Here is a 23,795-nt window from a genome sequence, read left to right as displayed (position 1 = left end):
TGCCACAAGTACTCCTTTTCTTTGAACAGCCTCAGTTGTTTATTATCCTCAACTCTTTTTATGTAGCTGATATGGGTTCTTCTTGATGTGCATGGATAATTCATATTTTTGGGCCTCTAAAGTGCATTAGACACACCAGAGGAATTGAAAGCAGCAGTTGTGGTAACCAGAAGTCATTACTGACAAAATTGCCAAAATTGCCCTGACATCTAACGCTTTCATGACATTGCTGTCAGTGATGGCACTACTCAAATAAATAATAATAATAGTTCTCTGAGAGAAATTTCTTTCAGGATGCTACCTTATATATCTGTTTAGTCCCTTCAAGAAAACTGTCACTGGAGTCCAGTGTTTAACAGGTCCAACCCTGATATTTATTATAGATAGGGTTGACAACTTTCTGTTTGCAGAAAACTGAAGACCTTTGCCCTGCCCTCTGCCCTGCCCCTTTACCGAGGCCACGCGGCCTGCTCACTCCATCCACCTCCCTTTGTCACTCGCTCTCCCCAACCCTCGTCACTTGCTCATTTTCACCGGGCTGGGGCAGGGGGATGGGGTGCGGGGTTGGGGGGAAGTGGCGATGAGGGCTCCAGCTGTGGGTATGGGTTCTGGGGTGGGGCAGGAGATGAGGGATTTGAGGTGCCGGAGAGGGCTCCAGGCTGGGGAAGGGGGTTGGGGTGTGGAAGGGGGTATGAGCTCTGGGGTGGGGCCAGAAATGAGGGGTTCAGGATGCAGGAGGGGGATCCAAGATGGGGCAGGAAGTTGGGGTGTTGTGTGTAGGGGGAGTGAGGGCTGCGGGTACGGGCTCTGGGGTGGGGCCAGAGATGAGGGGTTCAGGGTGCAGGAGAGGTATCTGAGCTGGGGTAGAGGGTTGGGGTGTGGGGGGGGTGAGGGCTCCAGCTGGGGGTGCAGGCTCTGGGGTGGGGCCGGGGTTTGCGGTGCAGGAGGGGGCTCCAGGCTGGGGCAGAGGTGCGGGGGGGGGGAGGTGAGGGCTCCGGCTGGGGGTGTGGGCTCTGGGTTGGGGCTATGGATGAGGGGTTTGGGATGCAGGAGGGAGCTCTGTGCTGGAACAGGGGATTGGGGTGCCCGGAGGGGGTGCGGGCTCCAGGTGGTGCTTACCTCAGGCAGCTCCTGGGAAGCTGCTGGGATCTTCCTCTGGCTCCCAAGTGGAGGTGCAACCATGTGGCTCTCTGCACTGCCTCCACCTTCAGGCGCTGTCCCCTCCGCTCCCATGGGCCATGGTTCCTGGCTAATGGGAGCAGCTGAACTAGTGTTGGGGGCAGGGGCAGTGCACAGAGCCCCTGTGGCTGTCCCCCTACCTAGGAGCCAGAGGGAGATGCCAGCAGCTTCCCGGGGGGTCACGCGGAGCCAGGTAGGGAACCTGCCTGTGCCGCTGACTGGACTTTAAGGGGCCAGTCAGCAGTGCTGACCAGAGCTGCCAGGGTCCCTTTTCGAGAGGGCATTCCTGGCAACTCTAATTATACAAATCTTCTAATATTGTTTACTCGGGTTGTCTCCAAGACTGGTAACCTGTGTCTAAACAGTATTTACCTACTGCTGCGATGGAATTGTCCACTGATGGAATCTTTTGCAAGTAATACCTTCTATAATTTTTTGTCCAACTCTCAATTGAATTTTAATTTTGCTTTATGATTATAGGTTGCAGAGTTAACAAATCCTAAATATTAGGATCTGTGACTTTCTTCCTCATTAAATCTATAACAAATTCCACTCTCTTTACAAATACATTCCAAAAAAGTATAAACTGTGCTGGAAGGAGTAAATGCAGAGGACTTTCACATCTGGAGAGTTGGGTTCAAATCAGATTTAAGTTGCAGTATAAATAAATTTGGTGGTTTCAGTCTAATCCTTAGTGGATAGGCATTCCTACATCACAAAACCACCACATTTCACCCAACTAGTAACCTCTGTTTAGGAGAAGCACATACAAAAGTATGTTGTTGGCAGAGCTGAGTGTCGAAGCTCCCCTGTTTTCTGATAATATTAAGCCAGCATCTTTGACAGAGACCTGTTTATTTTCATAAGTACCTAATTTACCTTAAAAGTGAAAAGAATATATATTGTGTTGGAGAGCTTAAGTGCATGTTACTTAGACTCCTGCTCCATCAGAATACTTTAATAAAAACAATTCTGTATTCCTGTGGTGAAATAGCTGTAAATGTCTATGGGTCAAATCCCATGTTTTTTTTCTGATTACACAGAGGTGAAGGGCTATAGAAATAATTCGTTTGATAAAAGCAAAGAGGTATTCGGCCCCTACTCATTCAAACTTATTGAATTGAGTGAGAGTTTGGCAGAGTAAAAAGTAAGTAAGGACCCCAGGATTTGTATCTGAATATTTTTGTGAAACTTTGCGGTATGCTGAATTTGATGGTTTTATCTGTTTTCCCTTTATTCTAAAACTTATGACAAAATAAAGTTAGTCTGAGAGCCTTTGTATTCAATGGAAACCCAAGCAAAATTGCCCATAGATAGCTGTTGAAAAGGAGCACCTACTGGGGAAAGTCTCTGTGCCCCATAAAAATTGACTTTGCAAGCTGTGGTTTGCATACACAAGTCATTCACGCACATACAGAAAATTTTCTTGAGTTTTGCTAGCTACAGTAAAGTCAATGCAATTACAGAATAAATGATTCGTTGTAAATATTTAGTGAACTGTGACTAAGCACCTTTTAATAGAAAGTGTCAGTGTTTTAATTCCAGAGGCTTGACTGTTTATGAATGGTTATATTTTATAAGGTACTTTGTCATGGCTCAGAAGATATTTACAGCAAATCTTTTTTTAGCAACTTTTTCATTAAGAAAACTCATGAGAATTTCCTGAGCATACAAAGCAGGCTCATGATTGCACGGTATAATCACCCCATGGTTTATATTTCCATCTGTCTGAGGTACTAGGGATTCCACTAGAATTCTATTACTGTGCCTCCCTTTTTGGACCATATAGTGAGTGTAGGGGGAAAGGACGGGGAGGGAAAGGAAAAAACATATCAGTTTAATAGTAGTTTTGAGAATACACTTAGGTGTGGTCTGCACTTAAAACATAGGTCAACAAAGCTACAGCTCTCAGTGGTAAGAAAAGTCCACACTCCTGAGTACCATAGCGAGGCTGACCTAACCTCCATTGTAGATGCTGCTAGGTTGATGGAAGAACGCTTGGACCTAGCTTCAGTCTCTCGGGGAGGTGGAGTTCATACAGTGATGGGAAAACCCCTTCCATCACTGTACACTGCATCTACACTATGGGGTTTTGCTGGCATAGCTACAGCATCCTAGCTATGCAGCTATAGCACCTGTAGTGTAGACATGGTCTTAATCTGTCTATGATCTTCCATACCAGTCATGACACCTGGGTTATGGTTTCTCCCAATCAGCAGATAGAGATGGATCATTCTTTTATTACTATTATTATTTTACTTTAATGTCTCCTATTGTATACTACGGTCTAGCTGTCCCTTAAGTCATTTGCCAGCAGGTGGAGGGACAGTAATCCTTGCAGGTTGACTGAGCCTTGGAGAAAGATTCTGTTTTAGGACTCGGGGACCTGCTGCTCTTTCACCTAGTTTTGTGCAGCTGCACATGATGCACTGAGAGCATATGTATCTTTGTTATAGCATGGCTGATCCCAACAGTGGTTCCAAGGTCAAGAGAAGAGGATGTTTGTGCTACCACGCTCCAAGTGGCCTAACTCCTCAGGACTCTTCTACGTGAACAAGGGAGAAGTTCCTACAGCTGCCAGAAGAGACCATGAAACAGGGACTGTCCTCTGTGGATCAAGGTATAAGGCAAACAGGATTGTCTTGATGGGACCATCCCGAAAATGATCCAGAGGACATGCCCTTTCTCTTTAAGCCCCACTCCTCCAATGCACAGCCATGGCAGTCCTCACATCTGTGGATCCCCTCAAGGACTGGTTCTCTGGAGCTCCTAGTCTTGGAGAAGTGGGAAAGAGAGAAAAACAGGTGCAGACCTAGCCTTGCTCTATCTCTGAGAGGCTCCCAGCAAGGATCAGTTCACTGAGTATGTTCCTCCCTTCTAGTCAGAGAGAGGATGAGGGAGGACACACCCCAACCCAGCCTTTAGTGCCTTCTGAAGGCATGCAACATACTGGCTGGACTTGCTCCAGCTCTGCCACTAGAAACAGTTCTCCTGCTAGATTTTTCCATAAGGTACAACTCACCCCATTACCAAAAAGATTAATTCCTTACTTAACTCTGAACCATGGATGAATGGATAGAAAGAGGCACATATGAAGGGAAAAGAGATCGCCCCCCCCTCCAAAGTTAAAGGATAGGCTGGGAAATAAATGAGACTTAGGATATGCCCTAAAAGTAGCCAGCAATTAACTTTTCTTACCTGAAAGATTCTTGCTTTATGCGCTGTCTAAACTGACTGTAGGGTCTGAGAACAGATACAGGTTTTCATAGAATATCAGGGTTGGAAGGGACCTCAGGAGATCATCTAGTCCAACCCCCTGCTCAAAGCAGGACCATTCCAGCTCTCTCTAACTACTGCATAGGGCCTGGACTACAAAGGGATTTATAAGCAGGGCTGGTAGCACCCTTGCCTACTAAGGTTTCCTAACACTTCCCATTATCAAATTCAGTTTCCAGTTGCTTATAACTTTGTCAAACATACGTGTTTTGGCTGAAATTTGCCATGTTTGGGTGTCTCTCAGACTGAATTTTTTAGGAAAATTTCAGCCAGAAAGGTTCAGCTGTTTCCAAGAATGAGGCTGGGGAAAAATATGTTGTGTGGGACTGGGACAGGCTAGACAAAGAGCCTGGGAGCAGGGATTGGGATCGGAGTCTGTAGAGGATGTTAGAACTTGGACAAGGAGATGGACTGTGATGAGAAGCCTGAGGAGTAGAGACTGAGAGTTGATTAAGTGAAGAGAATAGGACTGGGTCAAGGAGATGGGGCAGAGGCAGTGTGGAGGAGATAGGACAGAAAAGTACAAGTTTGAGGTGAATGGGCCAGCTTGTGCGCACACCCCTCCAGAGCCTGGAATGAAACCCAAGATTCCTGAGTCTCACCATTCCTCTGATTTCAGCTGATATCTCTGAAACGCTCTGGCAAAGTGCCCCCATTCCTCTGTGTGGTCCATATAGAGGATGACAACCTCATATTGCTATCAGTTACTTGTTGTTTCAGGTGGACCCAGAGGTTCCAACCCTGCTGATTGCATCATGTGACATCATCATGGGCAATTTGTTTTTTTTCAGTTTGCTTTTTAAAAAACCTGCACTCACACACAAACTACTTTAAAAGAATATTAAGGTGCAAAGTCAAGCAACCAGAAGTGTGCAACCTTAATTTGTCCCCTTCATGCATATGCATTATGATACAGTCTTTAATTACAGGGTTACATACTATCTTTCCATGGAACCCCTGCCTCATTCATTGCCCAGGATGGACCTGCTCTGGCAATGAATCAGGACTGTGTAGTGAAGAAGGCTGTGGACCCTTGCCTCATTTGTTGTAGAAGTTAGAAGGTGAGTAGTGAATGAGATAGGGATTTGTAGGAAGAGAAAGCATGATCTCATCATTAAGGCAGTTGAAAGCTGCCATGCAAAACTAGATTCTGTCCCTGCCTCTGCGCCACAGGTCTTGTGTGATGCTAGGCAAGTCATTTTCAGAGGTGTCACTAGTTGTGTGTTCCCTTTTTTTTCCCCTGGGGTGCCTGATTTGAGACCATGGGGTGGAAACTGTGCTTTGAATATGTAAAATGCTATATAATGCTAACTACTCTGAAAAAATCAGGTTCCAGGTGTGTCAAATTGGGCACCTGGAATTACTGGAGATTTTGAATTTAATCTCTGGCCTTAGTTCCCAATCTGTAAAATAAGGGAAATTGGTAATAAGTGCTATAGAAACACCTATGAAGAAAGTAATAATTCTTTCTTCAGAGCATGGTTTGGTTAGTTTCCACCAAATAAATCCTGGGTCCACACACTGAACAACAGAAGAAAAGGTAACTTTGAATAACTGCTCATTAAGTGAGCACAGTCCATTCTGTGCCCTGAATGAGGCAGGGATCCTGGGGAAAAAATAGTTTGTGATCATGGAAATAAAGAATGCATCAAAATGCAGGAGGCTGAACTAAGTTTGCATAGGCAGCCTTAATTCTGCCATTTCCTATCTTTTGAGTACTTGATTGCAGCCTTAATATTCCTTTACTCTATGTTTTTAATGTGTAAATTAATTAATTTAAAATGTAGAGCGTACATGTGAGCTTCATGGGCAGAATTCTTTCCTTAGTTACATCTTTGCAATCATGTTTAATTCAGTGTAGTTTCATGGGTGTACGTAAGTGCAGAATTTGGTAATATAATCGCAAATAGTTTGGCAATGGAACAATGAACCTGTTTTTGTATTGCAAATGTTTCTATAGGCTCTCACTCCATTTCTGCGACTTGCATTCAGTTAACTTGATGTACCTCCTCAGATTCCTTTTAGGCAACATGAAGGTAGGAGAATATGCAGTAAGTGGATATAGAATCAATGAGGCAGGGCCAAATAAACCTACCAGATGTTTGTCCAGTCTGTTCTTAAAAGCCTCCAACGAAGGGAGTTCCACAAACACCCTTGGAAGCTTATTCCAGAGCTTAACTACCATAATAGTTGGAATTTTTTCCCTAATATCTAACTTAAATCTCCTTTGCTGCAGAGTAAGCTCATGGCACCTTCTTCTATCTTCAGTGGACATGGAGAACAATTTATAGCAGCCCTTAATATATTTGAAAAATATTATTAGTTTCCCCCCATAGTTGTCTTTTCTCAAGACTAAACTTGCCCAGTTTTTTAAATCTTTCCTCCTAGGTCAGGTTTTCTAAACTGTCATTTTTGTTGCTCTCCTTTGGACTCTCTTTAATTTGTCCACATCTTTTCTCAAGTGTGGTGCCCAGAAGTGGTCACAGTACTCCAGCTGAGGCCTCACCACTGCTGAGTAGAGCGGGACAGTTACCTCCTGAGTCTTTTATATGATATGACTGTTAATACGCCCCAGAACAATATTAGCTTTTTTTGCAAATGCAGCATGTTGTTGACTCTCATTCAGTTTGTGATCCACTATAGTCCTCAGATCCTTTTCAGCAGTACTATTACTTAGCTGGTTATTCCGCATTTTGTAGTTGGGAATTTGATTTTTCCTTCATAAGTGTAGCACTTTGCATTTGGCTTGAGTGAATTTCACCTTCCTGATTTCAGCCAAGGTCATTTTGAAGTCTAATTCTGTCCTCCAAAGTGCTTGCAACCTCCCAGTATGGTGTCATCCACAGATTTTATAAGCATACTCTCCATTCCATTATCCAAATTCTGGACAAACTCTATGTGCATGTTAAGAGAATTTGGATCTTAGAAACTATTGAATTGGAGCCTAAAAGAATTGCTCGAGTAGCAAGCATATTGTGAGTTGTGACAATTTTCTAGATGCTGCTGTTATAAAATTGTCATATAACATTCAATCCTTTAAGAAATACAGCTTTCCTCTTACTGAATGACTATGATTCTAGTTCCTTTTCTTGGATTGATGTTCCAGCTGTGCAGGCATCAGCTGTGTCCTTCTGTTTGTTTTATCATGAGTGATCTTGAGCTTCACTTGTAAATCTGTGATCTACTAATACTGGAGTTCTCAACTTGGGGGTCAGGACCCCTCAGGGGGTCGTGAGGTTATTACAATGGGGGGGGGGCGGAATCTGTGAGCCTCCACCCTAAACTCCACTTTGCCTCCAGCATTTATAATGGTGTTAAATATACAAAAAAAGTGTTCTTAATTTATAAGGGGAGGTGGCACTCAGAGGCTCACCAGTACAAAAGTTTGAGAATCACTGGACTAATATTTTATAAACCTAGAAAAGAACTGAGCCAATATCACCCACACATATTTGATCTCAATGAATATGCATCTCTCCTTTGTGTCCAGCTACTGAGAGAGACCTAGCTAGGAAAGAATATGACTTGGAGCTTTTCCCCACCTATGGCAATAGGTCAAGAAGTTTAATTCTTATTCTCATTTATTTTATCACATTTTCCTTTGTGTTCTGTAATGATGGTCAACATGTCAGCAGATCTTTCAATGAAAAACCAAAGAACATAATTACATTGAAGGGGGAATAAATAAAAGTGCTAAAACAAGGTTCTCAAACTTTTTTAGGTATGAATTACATCATAATAAGGAGGTTGTCTTGTAGAGTCTCTTTTCCCATTCACAGCTATAAGGACCACTTCCCCTGCCGTTGGCAACTGAATAACCTCCTTGTAGCAAGCACAGTAATTGCCTACATTTAGTAATAACAGGAAAATATTAAGTAAAGCTAAAATACATTACATATGATGTATCAGCTGGAAACAAGGAGAGCCAGCACCATGTTACCATCCATCTCTCAATGCACTACCAGCAACATGCTCCAGAAACCATTGGTGTCCATGAACTACTAAACTAGGGGATTTTGTATTTGCAACTGTCCAACCACATGCGTCTTATTACCTGCCTTGGAATATGTTGTAAATTGTCACCCACTTGCTTTTACCTTTACCCAAGAAGGCTATCCAAGTAAATCATAAACAATAAACTTACATGTTATGACCAAGATAATTAGGTCTAAATAAACTCTGGTATGATGCCACACATTTTCAAGGAAGCAGAGCTTAAGTAAACCTCACAAATCACCCAGTCATGAAACCGTTGCCTGTGTATCATTGATGCCAGGCTGGAGTTCTAAGAAGTAATGGCTGTGACTGGACAGAGAAATGGAGCCAGCTTTTTTTTTTTTTTTTTAAATAAACTAAACTCACTACTACACTACTTCCTGAAGCTGTTATCTGACAAGCTCCGTGGTAACAGGAGAAATTAAGAGTGCCTCTGTATTGCTTCCACAGCAGAGCACCTGTGGCTTCTGATGCAGAGGTGGAAAGAAAAGTATATGAAGTTCCAATGGCTGTCGCATGAATGGAAACAACAATTACTTTCTATAACAAGTAACTCTGATCACTTTTATTTTTTGCATATTTACCTTAGAATTGCTTCAGTGAATGGAAAACATCACTTTTCCTGGGGTAATTCAGCTCAGCCCATGAAGCCAGGCATTGCTTGTCTGGGCCAATGGGAGGATGGAGAGCGGGAGAGAAAACTCCTTTATTGCCCCTCTCCCCTACCTCCCTGACTTGAGACAGTGGGTGATTTGGTACTGCATTCATTGGCTGTACTGCCTTGATTAGTCTTCACCAGGAGGAATAGCATGCAGACCAATGGCTTTCTTTTCAGGTTTTGATGGGGAAATCTGTCTGGTGAGCTTGGCCATGGTGGTGACGTCACTGGTTAATGCCCCTTGATCGGAAGTCTACTATATTGAGCAGATAGAAAGGCTTCCTGATTTCCATAAGGTCCGGTTTGGGGCTATGGTCCTGCCTCTTGCCCATGCTGCTTGGTTGTCAGCTTTTCCATGTATGGTGCTGTGGGTTCTGTGGTTGTGTTCTGTGTATGCTCAGTCATGTTTGTTGTTTTTGTAATTGTGTTCTGCTCATGAATTCTTGTCTTTTATCCTTTCTGAGATTATATCATCACAACCTCTGCATGGTCTGGCAAGTTAGTCCTTGCCAAGGAGGCAGTTAAACACCACTCAGCATCCTCTCAAACCTAGTGTGCTTCGGAGGATGTCAGTTATTGCTTCCCTGAATTATAAAAGAGCTGACCGTTAGAGGCTGATAGTTGGATACAGGAGTACCAGAATACTCAATATGAGATTGGCAGTGTGGAGTGTTGTGGGGATACTGTGCATACCTATATTTAGGCCTTTGGACCGAGTGGTGGTTGGTCGGCTGGCCTGTGTGTCAGGACAGGACCAAGGATTAGATATGGAGTGAAGGAGACTAGCAGAGTTTGTGTGAGTCTTAGCTCAACAGTGCAATAACCTGCAAGACTACTTCCTACTGGGCATGTGTTGATGTTGGTCTGGCTGCAGCACATGTCGGCAAATTCTTGACAAATTGCACGTACCTCATCTTTCTACTGTGACCACAGAAATATTGATTTTAATAATAAAAGTAATAAGGATTAAATTAAAACTTCTGGGAATGGTTTATTTACTCCTACATATAAAAGAAACTCTACAGTGTGTGGAATTGTTGAGAGAAAATACTTAACTGCAGCAGATACTTGACCCTCAGCCATGTGCTTCGTAATGCACTTCACAGCTGGGGATAAAACTTCTTGTATATGTGTTTGCTTAGGTATATATTTTTTAATTTTTGAGCCCTCAGAACATTATTTTTTTATACTCGGTGCTAGAATAGCTAGAGGAATTAAGACTTTCCAGAGATATTGCTTCAAATCACATATTGTAGATATACAATAACTATGAAAACAGAGCTCATGTGTTCCCCAAAATGTTGTAATATATACAAGAATTTGTTGCACTGCTAAATAAGATTCAGACAGCAATGCAAAGTGAACTCTGGGAAAAAATAAACACCCTAAAAGCAAACATTTGATGCATTGATTTCATTCAGCCAAGCTTGTACAACTGAAAATTTGTAAACTGAAATCACAAGTCCGAATTCAAATATTCATTAAATGCAGTTTAAATGTTGACGTTCTACTAAATCCACTTACTAAAATGCATGTCAGGTTGGTTCAGGGAAGTCTGTTTTTATTTCTTTATGAGTTGAAATTGTAATGAATTTTTGGTCTGAATTCTTTGCAAAGCTTTCCTGAGCATTTTGTTGTTGTAGAAAGTATGGCGATTGCTGGTTACAGGAGGATCAGAATACTCTGCATGTGATTGGTGGTGGGAGGTATTGTGGGCCTCAGTTCTGCAATTGACAGCACATGGGTAAATTGTTGCACTTGCGTAGCTCCCTGTTGACTCCAGCTGGGCTCTGTGTGAGCAATGACATTTATCTTCTTTGTCACTTTTTGGTTTTATCCTGTAGAATAAAACAGGAAATTAAATACAAAGAACTACTGCTGTTATATTGGTATGGCTACAGTATAAAGCATGGAGATATTAGGAAATTACAAAAAGTAAAGATTCTTAGATATGTTGTGCATATATAGCATTTTCTACTCTTCCTTCCGTTTTTAAATGGAAACTAGCATATTATTTTTATATTATTGTATACCATGAAATATACAAAGCTGATAATGATCAGAATATTTTGTTTCAGTAAGGTTGAAGCACTTTATTTCAACTTTATCATTTTGATTTTTATATTAAAAAAGTGAAGCAATTAAGTCAGAATCAAGCTTTGATAACGTCACTTTGATATTTGGAAAGAAAATAAAAGAAAAGTGGTGGAGACTTTCTGGAATTTTGGCTTTTTGTTCTGGTTTGTGACAAAAGGAAATTTTTAAATGACAGAATTTCCCATGGAAGGTAAATTCCAATTTCAACCAACTCTGCAATGTGCTTCTATTAATGTTACCGGATGAACGTTAACTTTGGGAATTGTCTAGTTTTCAGGTGTTCGATTTTTGCAACCTTAATGTTCCCTTAGACCTAGGTTTTTACACTTCATAAAATTACTGTTTGTTTCCCTCTCTTAAACATTACAATATACGTGCATTAGTAAATTGTAGAAAATAATCCTACTTTTTTTCAACAGGATTTAATTGTCTTCATGATAATACAGTGTTAAAGCTGAATAGAGCTGCTGGAGCACTTTCTGGGACAAAGTCAGGAACCAAATTATAATTAATGAACACGGATGTGGTCATCTTCCAAACTCCCTGCTTTTGTTTTCATAGCAAATAGATCAAAACTAGGGTGACTTTAAAACATCAATATTTTATAAAATTCTTCTTTTCTTGTTCCAAAAATCCTGCCAAATTGTACTTAAATGAAGTCTTTTAAGGAAAAAGCATGTAAGAGTTCTTAAGTATAAATACATTTTTGTGATTTTAAGAAGAATGGGGTATTTATAATGGATTGAACTAGGGCTTTTCTGCTCTGTGTTATCTTTATAATGTTTGCCATAAAGTGCTTCCAGGCGACATCTTGACTTCTGTAATTTTTTTCTTCCTTTTCATTGGTGCCTGGAACAGATTATTGTGGGTTATAACATTTTTAAACATTTAAGTATTCTGTTTGAAAGCAGGGAAAAGAGCACAGCATTGATATGACAGTATGCTGGCTTTCCTGAAAAGATATTATCACAGGATTTCTAGTTTTTTACTCTAGGGGAGCATGTTGCATAGATTGCATTAATAAAATATTTTAAAAGCTTTATTTTTGTATTTATAATGTACTTATGATATTGGGCAATGGTACATCATAGTGCAGATTTTGACCCTCAGAAATTAGTAGCTATTGTATAAGTGCAATCTGAAGTTAAAAGGTAATTATCCTAAGCAAATACAATGAGGAGTCCTTGTGGCACCTTAGGGACTAACAAATTTATTTGGGCATATGCTTTGGTGGGCTAAAACCCACTTCATCAGATGCATGGAGCGAAAAATACAGTAAGCAGTGTATATATTACAGCACATGAAAAGATGGGAGTTGCCAAGTTGGGGGGTCAGTGCTAACGAGGCCAATTCAATTAGGTGGAAGTGGCAACTGTTGAGAATAGGCCACTTCCACCTTAATTGAATTGGCCTCGTTAGCACTGACCCCCCAACTTGGTAAGGCAACTCCCATCTTTTCATGTGCTGTAATATATACACTGCTTAGCCCATGAAAGCTTATGCTCAAATAAATTTGTTAGTCTCTAAGGTGCCACAAGGACTCCTCGTTGTTTTTGCTGATACAGACTAATGAGGCTACTACTCTGAAACCTATCCTAAGCGAATATGCTATATTTGGACTATAGTCCTGCTATTTGGACTGATTTATTCTATATGTGTCTGCTTGTGAATAAAGTTCTTTTACACACACAGAAAAGTAATGGTGGCATAAAAGGTGATTAATCTTGAAGGCTACTTCATTATTTTATTTAGGAGGCTGTGTGGTCTAATTAACTGAGGAGAGTCTGATTCACAGCTCTGCTAGTAACTTGCTGTGTTAGCCTTTAGCACATTACTTAACCTCTCTGTGTCTGTTACCTTATCCATTTTAGTTATGGGGAAATAACTATCTGTGAGAGCTGTTGCAAGGATTAATAAATGAAAATAACTGCTATCTACATGCCTGGCATGCATTTTAAAAGTGCTTAGCACCCTGAAGTTCCCATTGACATCTTTGGGAACTGCTGAGTGTTCAGTATATTTAAAAAATCATGCCTTTTAGTTAGATGCTTGAAGATGGGTATAGAAGCCTACCTGTAGTCATGTGGTTTTTAAATTTCTTTTGCCACTAGATGGTATTTATTATTAGGAATTTTTAAAATCAAAACCTCAGTTTTTTTCTGTAAAGAGTTTAGTCTATCATAAAGTATGCTTAATCTGTCATATAATTCTGAAACTGACTTTTAAAGAAATGAACATACAGGAATTCTCTTACAGAAATATAAATAGAATATTTCAAATGATTGAAAAGTAATAAATTCAAGATTTACATAAAAAATTATACTAGCTTGTATTTTGTAATTGTCTTGTGGTTTTAATATAGATTGAAAATAGCTAGGGATTTCCACACTCAGTTAACACTTACAATGTGTATATATATAGTGGAATTATGTTTTGACTTCCTCCTTTCCTCATCACTTTTTTGTCCTATTCTCTTGAGAGCAAACTGAAAATTCATCTCTTTTGGCCTTGTTAAATTCCCTTTGTATTTGGAGATATTGTTGAGACTGGAGATGAACTTTTTCCCAACTTTACAGAGAACAGAAATAACTGATCACAATCCAGTCTGCGTACTCTAGAAAGACAACTGTCTAATTTATTTCCTGATCCAAACTGAAGCCCTTTGTGAATGAGCAAATGGAACATATTATACTCTACAACTGGAGTAAATTATATATTTTTCCTTTTGGCAGTCATAAGGATTTATACAATTAATCTATGTTTCAAACGCTTAACTGGAAATGTAACAATTTTGTATACCAAGGTTCTGATTCTAATCTCACTTACCCCAGCTTCACATTGGTGTAGCAGTAGATGTTACATATCTCAACTTTAGTAAGGGTTTTGATACCATCTAACATGACCTTCTCATAAGCAAACTTAGGAAATACAGCCTAGATGAACCTACTGTAAAGTGGGTGCACAACTGGTGGGAAGAGTACTCAGAGTATTTATCAGTGATTCACCGTCAAGCTTAAAGGGCATATTGAGTGAGGTCCCACAGGCATCTGTCCTGGATCAGATTCTATTTAATATCTTCATAAATGATTTGGATAATCATTTGGATAGAACAATGTTTCTCAAACTGGGGTCCAAGACCCCTGGGGGTCTATGAGTGTACTCCAGGGGATCCGCAGGTCTCACTGATCAACTTCTCCCTCTCCCTCCCTCAACTCCACCCCCTCCCTCCCAGCACCTCCTGCATGCTGGGGAACAGCTGTTCAGCAGCGTGCAGGAAGCGCTGGGAGGGAGGGGATGGTGTGGGGACAGGGCACACTCGGGAGAGGGGGCGGAATCATGTCCAGGGCCGCTGGCCCCGCTGATCAACACCTCCCCCTCCCTCCCAGTGCCTCCTGCATGCCATGGAACAGCTGTTCAGTGGTGTGCAGGAGGTTCTGGGAGGGAGGAGGAGGGGGCGGGTAAGAGGAAGCAGGGGCACGTGTGGAGTGGGGTGGGAATAGTTGGGATAGAGATGGAGCGGGGCCTGGGCCTAAAATGTGGGTCCTTGGATTGCTAAAGTTTGAGAACCACTGGCACAGAGGATACAACTTACAGGGTTTGTAGGTGATACCAAGCTGGAAGGGTTGCAAGCACTTTGGAAGACAGGCTTAGAATTCAAAATGATCTTGACATACTGGAAATAAATAAGATGAAATTCAATAAGGATAAATGCAAAGTACTACACTTAAGAAGGAATAACCAGTTGAACAAATATAAAATGAAAAATGACTGCCTAGGAAGAAATGCAGAAAGGGATCTGGTGGCTCTAGTGGATCAAAAACTACATATGAGTCAACAGTATAATACTGTCATTGAGGATTGGTCCATCAGTGGCTATTAGTCAAGATGTTCAGGGATGCAACCCTGTGCTCTGAGTGTCCCTATCCTATGCTTGCCAGAAGCTGGGAGTGGATGATGGGATGGGTCACTCGATGATTGCCTGTTCTGTTCATTCCCTCTGCAGCATCTAGCATTGGCCTCTGTCAGAAGACAGGATCCTGGGGCAGATGGACTATTGGTTTGACCCAGTATGGCTGTTCTAATGCAAAAAAAAAAAAAAAAAAAGGGGGGGACGGACGGACATCATTCTGGTATGTATTAGCAAGATTGTTGTCAACAAGTCACAAGAGGTAATTCTTCCATTCTACTCATCACTCGACTGGAGTAGTGTGTCCAGTTCTGAGCACCACATTTCGAGAAAGATGTGGACAATTTAGAGAAAGTCCAGAGGAGCACAACAAAAATGATTCAAGGTCTAGAAAACGGGACCTATTAGGAAAGATCGAAAAAAATGTGTTTAGTCTAGAGAAGGCTAAAGGGGACATGGGACCAGTCTACAAGTATGTAAAAGTTGGTTCTTTAGAGGAGAGTGATCAATTGTTTTCCTTATCGACGGAGGACAGGCCAAGAAGTACTGGGCTTAAATTGCAGCAAGGGAGATTTAGGTGAGACATTAGGAAAAACTTCCCAACTGTAAGAGTAGTTAAATACTAGAACAAATTACCTAGGGATGCTGTGGAACCTGCATCTTCGGCAGTTTTTAAGACAGATTAGACAAGCACCTGTCAGGGATGGCCTAGATAATACTTAGTCCTGCCATGAGTGCACGGGACTAGACTAGATGACATTCTGAGGGTCCCTTCCAGTCCTACATTTTGATGATTGGTATAAATCTATTGATTTTCAGTAGTAACACCTTATTTACATTGATATAAGTAAAGCCAGGATCAAATCCACTGTATCTTTGGAGGGTGAGGTTTTCTAAGGTATCTAACTTGCTTAGGCGCACAAGTCTCAAGACTCAGGTACTTTACAGAATCAGATGCATTATGAGCAAGTAAAGGTTGTAAACATGCAAATCCTTACATGAGTAACCCAACAGAGTTCAGTGGCACCACTTCCCATAAAGATTATTTGGGGTTGATTTTAAAAGCACCTAAAGAATTTAGAGGCTTAAAGAATTTACTTCCAGTGGGACTTGTGTGCCAAGTTCCCTTCAGTATTTATTTATTTTTATACACACACACACAGAGAGAGAGAGATTGATTTGTCAGATATGGGTCTAATTATGTCTTAGTATTTTGTGTGGAAATTAATGGCCTTTTTCAACACAATAATACATAGAGCATACTGAGCATGAGGAAATATGTAGAAATGTAATAGAGACATAGCATTAGTTTACAAAGGAAGTTTATAAAAATTTAAATTTTTTGAAATTGCATTTTTGTTTGTAATTCATTTTGATGTATTTATATTATGTGCAATTGAATTGAATTGTTCATGAAAGCAAACTTCAGTACTGACTTCTAATTGTCTAAGGAAGGTGAAGATTTTACTGTAATATGCACTCCAGTAGCTCTCACTACAGGAAGATAAAATAATATTTCCAGAGGGTTTTTTGTCCTCAAGAATGAAGTCTTTTCCTTTTAGAAGTTCTGGAAGCAGTGGCAGCAGAAGTTTAGCTATAGGAATGCCTGTGGCTTATTACTGTTTATGCCAGCAATATCTTGTTCTCTTCTCCCTCCTGTCCCAGAATCTCATTTTTCATCTTTGAGTGATTGTACATGTGCATTCCACTCGTGGTGAGAGAACGCCCCATGCACAGTTATTGGAAACTTGTCCCTCAGTGGTACCTGTCAGGGAGGCGTCAGTGCCTCTGCAGATCATAGAATCATAGAATATCAGGGTTGGAAGGGACCTCAGGAGGTCATCTAGTCCACCCCCTGCTCAAAGCAGGACCAGTCCACAACTAAATCATCCCAGCCAGGGATGACACTGCAGATGACACTAAACTGGGAGGATAGGTAGATACACTGGAGGGTAGAGAGAGAATACAGAGAGACCGAGACAAATTAGAGGATTGTGCCAGAAGAAATCTGATGAGGTTCAAAAGGACAAGTGCAGAGTCCTGCACTTAGGACGGAAGAATCCCATGCACCGCTACAGACCAGGGACAGAGTGGCTAGGCAGCAGTTCTGAAGAAAAGGACCTAGGGGTTACAGTGGACGAGAAGCTGGATATGAGTCAACAGTGTGCCCTTGTTGCCAAGAAGGCTAACGGCATTTTGGACTGTATAAGTAGGAGCATTGCCAGCAGATCGAGGGACATGATTGTTCCCTGCTGTTCAGCATTGATGAGGCCTCATCTGGAGTAGTGTGTCCAGTTTTGGGCCCCACACTACAAGAAGGATGTGGAAAATTTGGAAAGAGTCCACTGGTGGGCAACAAAAATTATTAGGGGTCTGGAACACAAGACTTATGAGGAGAGACTGAGGGAACTGGGCTTATTTAGTCTGCAGAAGAAAAGAATGAGGGGGGATTTGATAGCTGCTTTCAGCTACCTGAAAGGGGGTTCCAAAGAGGATGGATCTAGACTGTTCTCAGTGGTGGCAGATGACAGAACAAGGAGTAATAGTCTCAAGTTGCAGTGGGGGAGGTTTAGGTTGATATTAGGAAAAACTTTTTCACTAGGAGAGTGGTGAAGCACTGAATGGGTTACCTAGGGAGGTGGTGGAATCTCCTTCCTTAGAGGTTTTTAAGGTCAGGCTTGACAAAGCCCTGGCTGGGATGATTTAGTTGGGGATTGATCCTGCTTTGAGCAGGGGGGGGTTGGACTAGATGACCTCCTGAGGTCCCTTCCAACTCTGATTCTATGCCCTCTGTTTCTGCGCAGCACTGTATGTCAATATAAAGGGCAGAGCCGCTTCCAATCCGCCTTCCATCCTTCTTAACCAACTGTGATAACTGGAATTGCTAGGTTTGCCTTAGCAAGTGCTTTCAATGTTTTACTTGTAAATTCTTATAAACAGTTGCCTAGTGCATGCATCTGATGAGGTGAGCTGTAGCTCATGAAGCTTATGCGGAGATAAATTTGTTAGTCTCTAAGATGCCACAAGTACTCCTTTTCTAGTTTTTATAGTTCATTATTAGGTAAGTGTTGATAAACAGAATCAGGGTTTTTTTTCAGTTCCCTGGTTTGGGGTTCCATTTCTCAGTACAGAGGAATGTCTCTATCACTGGGCTTTAAGCCCTGCTTTATTTGTTCAATGCTGATGCCTGTGAGTGACCCTTGGTCAAGCTGCTTGAAGTGTTTGGAGGAATCACATATTTGAGATAGCTGCCAGATTTGCAAAGACTTCAGAGGACTAAAAAAGATAGAGAAGCCAAGCTGAAGTTTCTGCTGATTGAGACTACTTTCAGAGCCTAGCTGCTCTGGCTTGGCACCTAGGGCTTTGGCTTGTTAGGAGTGTGCCTCCTATTTTACCTGAGACCTGGCACCTCCTCCCTCTCTGATGCCTCCCCCCCTCTGATGCCTACGAAGAGACACAGGACCTCTAGTCAAACCGTTGAAAGAGGAAGCTCATCGGCCCCTAAATCTGTTAAGCATGTGGATAAGAGTAGAGTGCAACGTCCAAGCACTCCTCTGCTCAGGCAGCATCTAGACCTCTCTCCATTGGGAGAGGCCCCCCCCAGGCCTGCAGAGGATGATTTTGAATCAGAGGTTGGCTTCTATGTTTCCTGGCCATGGAGGCAGTCATGATTCTCCCTGGCTAGTCAGTTGTACCCAGGGTTGATTTGAGGTTCTTGTGGAATGGGATTAGGTATGTGGCTAGGAGATCATTGGGGTCCTCCACCTGTCCTGTGGTCCCTTTGGAACTTGTGGGGTTTCATCCTAGTTTCCGGGTCCTTCATGAAATGTTCCTGCCTGTGTCCTTAAGTAGTTATTTTAGCTACCACCGGGCCATAGCTGGTGGCCTTACCTATCAATGAGGCAATTTTAGAGCATACTAAGTTCTTGTGGCAGACTACTTCATCCCTTCCTCCCTCTGCAGGAAGGGCTGAACATAAATACTCTGTTCACAGACAGGGATTTGAGTTTCTCTACTCCCATTCCTCCCTAGGAGCTCTGATTGTGTCAGCTGCTAGTGAAAGGGAATAGCAGAGACAGCAATCCCAAATGAAAAGATACAAAAGAAATGGATTTGTTTGCCTTAAATGCCTGGAGAAAGCTCATGTGTGGGACTGCTGCAAAATCTGCAGAGACTTCAGGCCCCCACCAAAAAACAGGGACACCAGGTTTAGGTTCCTCCTCATTAAGGCAGCACTTTGCCCTCCGTCAGAGCTGAGTCACTCCGACTAGGCACCAAGTATTTCAGCCTCAATAAGAAGCACCCTGGCTTCTGTTATGGAGGCTCAGTGCCATTCCACATCGTCTGTGCCAAAAAAGGATGCTGCTTCTGCTTCTCAGGACTCCTGGCACTGTCTGTCATCCCAGATGCTGAAGAAGATCACTCCAGCAAGTGCCTCTCGGCACTGCTCTTCATCACAGGTGCTGAGAAAGAAGCAGAAGACGACAGATAGGGTGATCTGAATCTCTGAGGTCCATGGGGCAAAGAGACACTAGCAGAGTGTGACCCACACCAGGCCACTCTGAGACCCTGGCAACTCATCCAGAGCTGTTGATTCCGGCCCCGGAACAGGCACTGTTGAGTCCGGTATGCAAGACACTACAATGTTTCTCCTCAAAGTCCCCAGCGTAGAGTAAGGAGGGGGTGTATGAGAGACTGGAATATGGAGAAATCTATAAGCTGCCTCTGCGCTGCTCTAACTTACATTGACTATTAGCTCAGCTTCCAGAATCTGGGAGGTTTCTGTTCTGCACCTTCTGTTGCTACACAGAATTTGGCTCCTGAGTTCTATACCCAGTTCAACCATAACTCACCTAGTGCAAAGTCTTGAGTTATCCCATCTGTAAATGTGGGAGGAATTATAGTATCCTGCCTCCCAGTATAGGGGCATGAGACCTTAGTAGTAAGGGCTGTGAATTACACAAAATGGTTGTCAGTGGAAGAGCTCAGATCAGAACTCATGGACTCTTCCTGGCATGTAGCACACATTCCCTCAATGCTAAAAGTAGATTCAAACAGGATAGAGAGACACTTTCACCACATCTGTCAAAAGCCAAGGAGGAGAAGGGGAACTGAGCTCACACCTGTCACTTTCTTTATAATAACCCTGCCTTCGTCTAACCAAGAGGTGGTGGCAGCTGCTGTAACTGTGCTGCATCATTCCCCTGTTTGGAGCGCTGACTCTGTGCCTAGGATCCTAGTGTGGTTGATCTATTATGGAGCTCTTTGGGGCTGTAGCATATTCAGTGTGGTATTGAAGAAGGTCTGGGGGCTCAAGTATGTTCAGTGTAGGCAGAATGTTCAGAGATTGTAGCAACAAGCTTTCAAAAGGTGAGAATGTACACCTGGCGGTTTTCAGTCTTATAACACAGCCAAATCTGGGTGGATTTTCATGAGGACAGCAAAACAACACCTCACTGACCCCAAGGAATACCCTCTTGCCAAATCTCAGTTTGCTTCTCCAAGTTTTGCAAACACTAGAGCTCTGGAAAGAAATTATTGGAACATTTTTTTTTTTAATATTGGCAAAACTACTTATTTTCCCCCAAAATCATTCTTGGAAATAGCCAAACTGTTTTTCCTGAAAAGTTCCAAAAAATATTCAGTCAGAGGCATGGAAAATTTTAACCGGAAAAGTTAAAGTTTAGCAAGCTATAAACAAATGAAAATGGGCTTAAAATGGAACACCAGCTTTGCTATAATTGTTGCATGTGTGTGTATAAAATATTTATATATACGTAGTATATGTTATGGACATATCGATAGCAGCTTTATAGGTATAGCTGAACTAAGATTTGCACTTAAAGCAAGATTAAAATTGCTTTGTTTCACACTTGTTTGAATTTTATTTCCACATCCTCGTCTTCAGTGGGACTCTGTGCAGATTCAAAGCATATGATTGAGGCCCAAATTTGTCACAATAGTGTTTCACAGGACAGTTTTCTGTTAATACTTCAGTAAGTATTGACTAACTTTGGTAATGTTGCTATATAAATGTTGATACTCTGCATTTGATACATACTGACAATTAAAAATGAATGTAGTAGGGAAATAGGGAGGGTGGTATTCAGGGAGAACTTGAGGGGTGGAAAATGTTGTGGGAAGCAGAGATATATAAGGAAAACATGGGCAGGGATAGGTCTATAGAGGCTGGGGAGAATATTAAGTGCAGCTCTCTATTGGGATCAGCTGTGGATATAGGGGTTTTTGGGGTGTCAAGGGAGATGGGGCTCTGAAGAGTGGCATATAAGGGAAAACCTACATTAACATTGGTGCCTATCCATATGAATAAATATAACCATTGATATATACTTAATAAAACTCCGGGAAATTCCCTCACAAAACTTTAACTTTGAATTAATGCTGCTAGACTGCATAGTCTGAACAACTAGCATATGGTTTTGTCTCCAACTATATCTATAGTGTACAATTATATCAGAGCAGTTTTCAACTCTGTAACTCCTACATTAAAATCACTACAGATTTTGAACAGTTACTTTTAACATGGATCATGCACATTTCTTAAACATTACAGAAAAATGTACCTCACAGCCACCCCTTGTAATCTGACACTGTGCCTCACTTACTTTCACCATCTCCATGTAAAGTACCCTGTAACTTTTGAAAGCCATGTCAACCCTATATTGATCAACAGAACACATGAATATATAACCAAGATTCACGGAGCAGGTTGGGTGTTCAGGATGAAGGGGAAGATAGATACCCTGTGAGTGGTGGAAATGACCTGATAAGTAAAGTGTTGATATCTACTTAACAAGTGTTCATCGGATATTCCTTGCTTTTTTCTAGTTGACATTGGTGGAATATGCAGGTTTGTTACCATAACTTAAAGCTAACAGAGAGAGAGTGAGTATATTGAAACTGTCCCTTTGTCTCAAACTAAAGAATTGAAAATTCAGAAAGCCAGCATGTATTTTGAAATGCATTCCCCCTTTACTGAGTAAAACATCCAACAATCATACTATGAATGCCTACAGCAACAACACTCTTGATATATCCATTTCCTCTTTATGAGACAGTGTGATGTCTGCCTGGAAAATACAGTTATATGTGGGTGCATAAATAAATAAAATTCCCTAACCTAAAAGTTGTGTGCCTTTTCCTTTCCCAGTTCATTGGTCAGATCAATTATTCTCCTTCCATCTCTCTCAACCATTCTCGTCCTCTAAATCCACGTGCTTCATCTTGTTGGTACTTTGTCCTTTATTTATTCTTTGTTCTGTCTCTTTCCTCTTCTATTGATGGTGCATAGATTGCCCAATACAGCATCTCTTTTCCTGTGTGTCAAGTATCAGAGGGGTAACCGTGTTAGTCTGGATCTGTAAAAGCGGCAAAGAGTCCTGTGGCACCTTATAGACTAACAGATGTATTACAGCATAAGCTTTCGTGGGTGAATACCCACTTCATCAGATGCATGGCACCTCACTGTTTACATAACATTCAAAAACCAGTAGGAGAACACTTCAACCTCTCGGACTTAAAGGTGGCAATTTTGCAAGAGAAAAGCTTCAAGAACAGACTACAAGCCCACAAAAGCTTATGCTCAAATAAGTTTTAGTCTCTAAGATGCCACAAGTACTCCTGTTCTTTTTGCAGATACAGACTAACACTGCTGCTACTCTGAACCCTTTTTCCAGATCATTTATGAATATGTTGAATAGGACTGGTCCCAATACAGACGTCTGGGGAGCACCACTATTTACCTCTCTCCATTCTGAAAACTGACCATTTATTCCTACCTTTGTTTCCTATCTTTTAACCAATCCATAAGAGAACATTCCCTCTTATCCCATGACTGCTTACTTTGCTTAAGAGCCTTTGGTGAGGTACCTTGCTGTAATTAATTGCTGTTCGATGAGTGCTTGTTTTTTGAAATTGTTTTTATTAAGTTTTTTAGGGAGTTACTTTATGCTGGTTTTGATTACAGCAATTTTGTTTTTATTGATAGGTGCCTGTTTTATTTTTAATTTGCCCTTTTTTGATATTTTAATAGGAGTGTGCTGTAATTTTTTGGTGCTTTTGTGTCAGTCCTTGGTTTTGTTTTGTTTTTCTTTTCGTTTTTTTAGAGCATTTGGTGATGGTTTTCATATTTATTTTTTAACATACATATTTTTAATTTATGCACAAAATAGAATTGATTTACACAGAACATTTGAACAGGAACATTAAATTGCAATGCAAGAGAAAAATAATTATTGCCTTTTTTTACTTATTTTAAAATGCTAAACCTACAACAAAGTGGTGACCCTAAAAGGTCTGTTACTGCCTTGAAATTAGCTTAGACACAGATTTTAGCTGATGCATTTTTACCAGTGGCCCATTAGGCCATTCCTGTTTGCTTTTAGAAAGGGTGGCTGGCAGGATATGGTTAAATTATACACTAATATGTTTAATACATGCTACATTTTTTTTTATTTTTTATTGAAATTATATAAAATACAAACATAAAATTTTACTACTACGTGTTGTTTTTTGACCCCTCAAGAACAATTCTTGAGTGGGTCATATTTTATACAACTGTTTTATAGCAATATATTGAGAGGCAATTTGAGCTTGTGGTTGTAATTAACAAACATTTTTTGTTTTTTTAGCAGGCAAACACAGGACAGTATTAACACAACT

General features: G+C 41.3%; 1 protein-coding gene across 20 annotated transcripts in view; it reads left to right on the top strand.

Moving 5' to 3' along the window:
- SUPT3H (SPT3 homolog, SAGA and STAGA complex component) overlaps positions 1-23,795 on the top strand; it is a 470,436-nt gene that overhangs the window by 208,864 nt on the left and 237,777 nt on the right. Inside the window, exon 1 of one of the 20 annotated variants that reach the window (XM_078852050.1) lies at positions 3,781-3,799. The exons of 17 other annotated variants lie outside the window; for them this stretch is intronic. Coding sequence is in view for 1 of the 3 variants with exons in the window: in XM_073335782.2 (XP_073191883.1) it covers positions 8,972-9,000 (29 nt within the window). In the remaining 2 variants the exon portion in view is untranslated. Of the gene's footprint in view, positions 1-3,780; positions 3,800-8,927; positions 9,001-15,317; positions 15,337-23,795 lie in introns of those variants that run through there. 2 more of the 20 variants (XM_073335782.2, XM_073335785.2) reach the window with 2 other exon arrangements.

This window comes from Lepidochelys kempii, chromosome 3 (genome assembly GCF_965140285.1).
Source record: "Lepidochelys kempii isolate rLepKem1 chromosome 3, rLepKem1.hap1, whole genome shotgun sequence".
In the NCBI taxonomy this organism is placed as follows: Eukaryota; Metazoa; Chordata; order Testudines; family Cheloniidae; genus Lepidochelys; species Lepidochelys kempii.
This window is presented reverse-complemented; position numbering and strand designations above follow the sequence as displayed.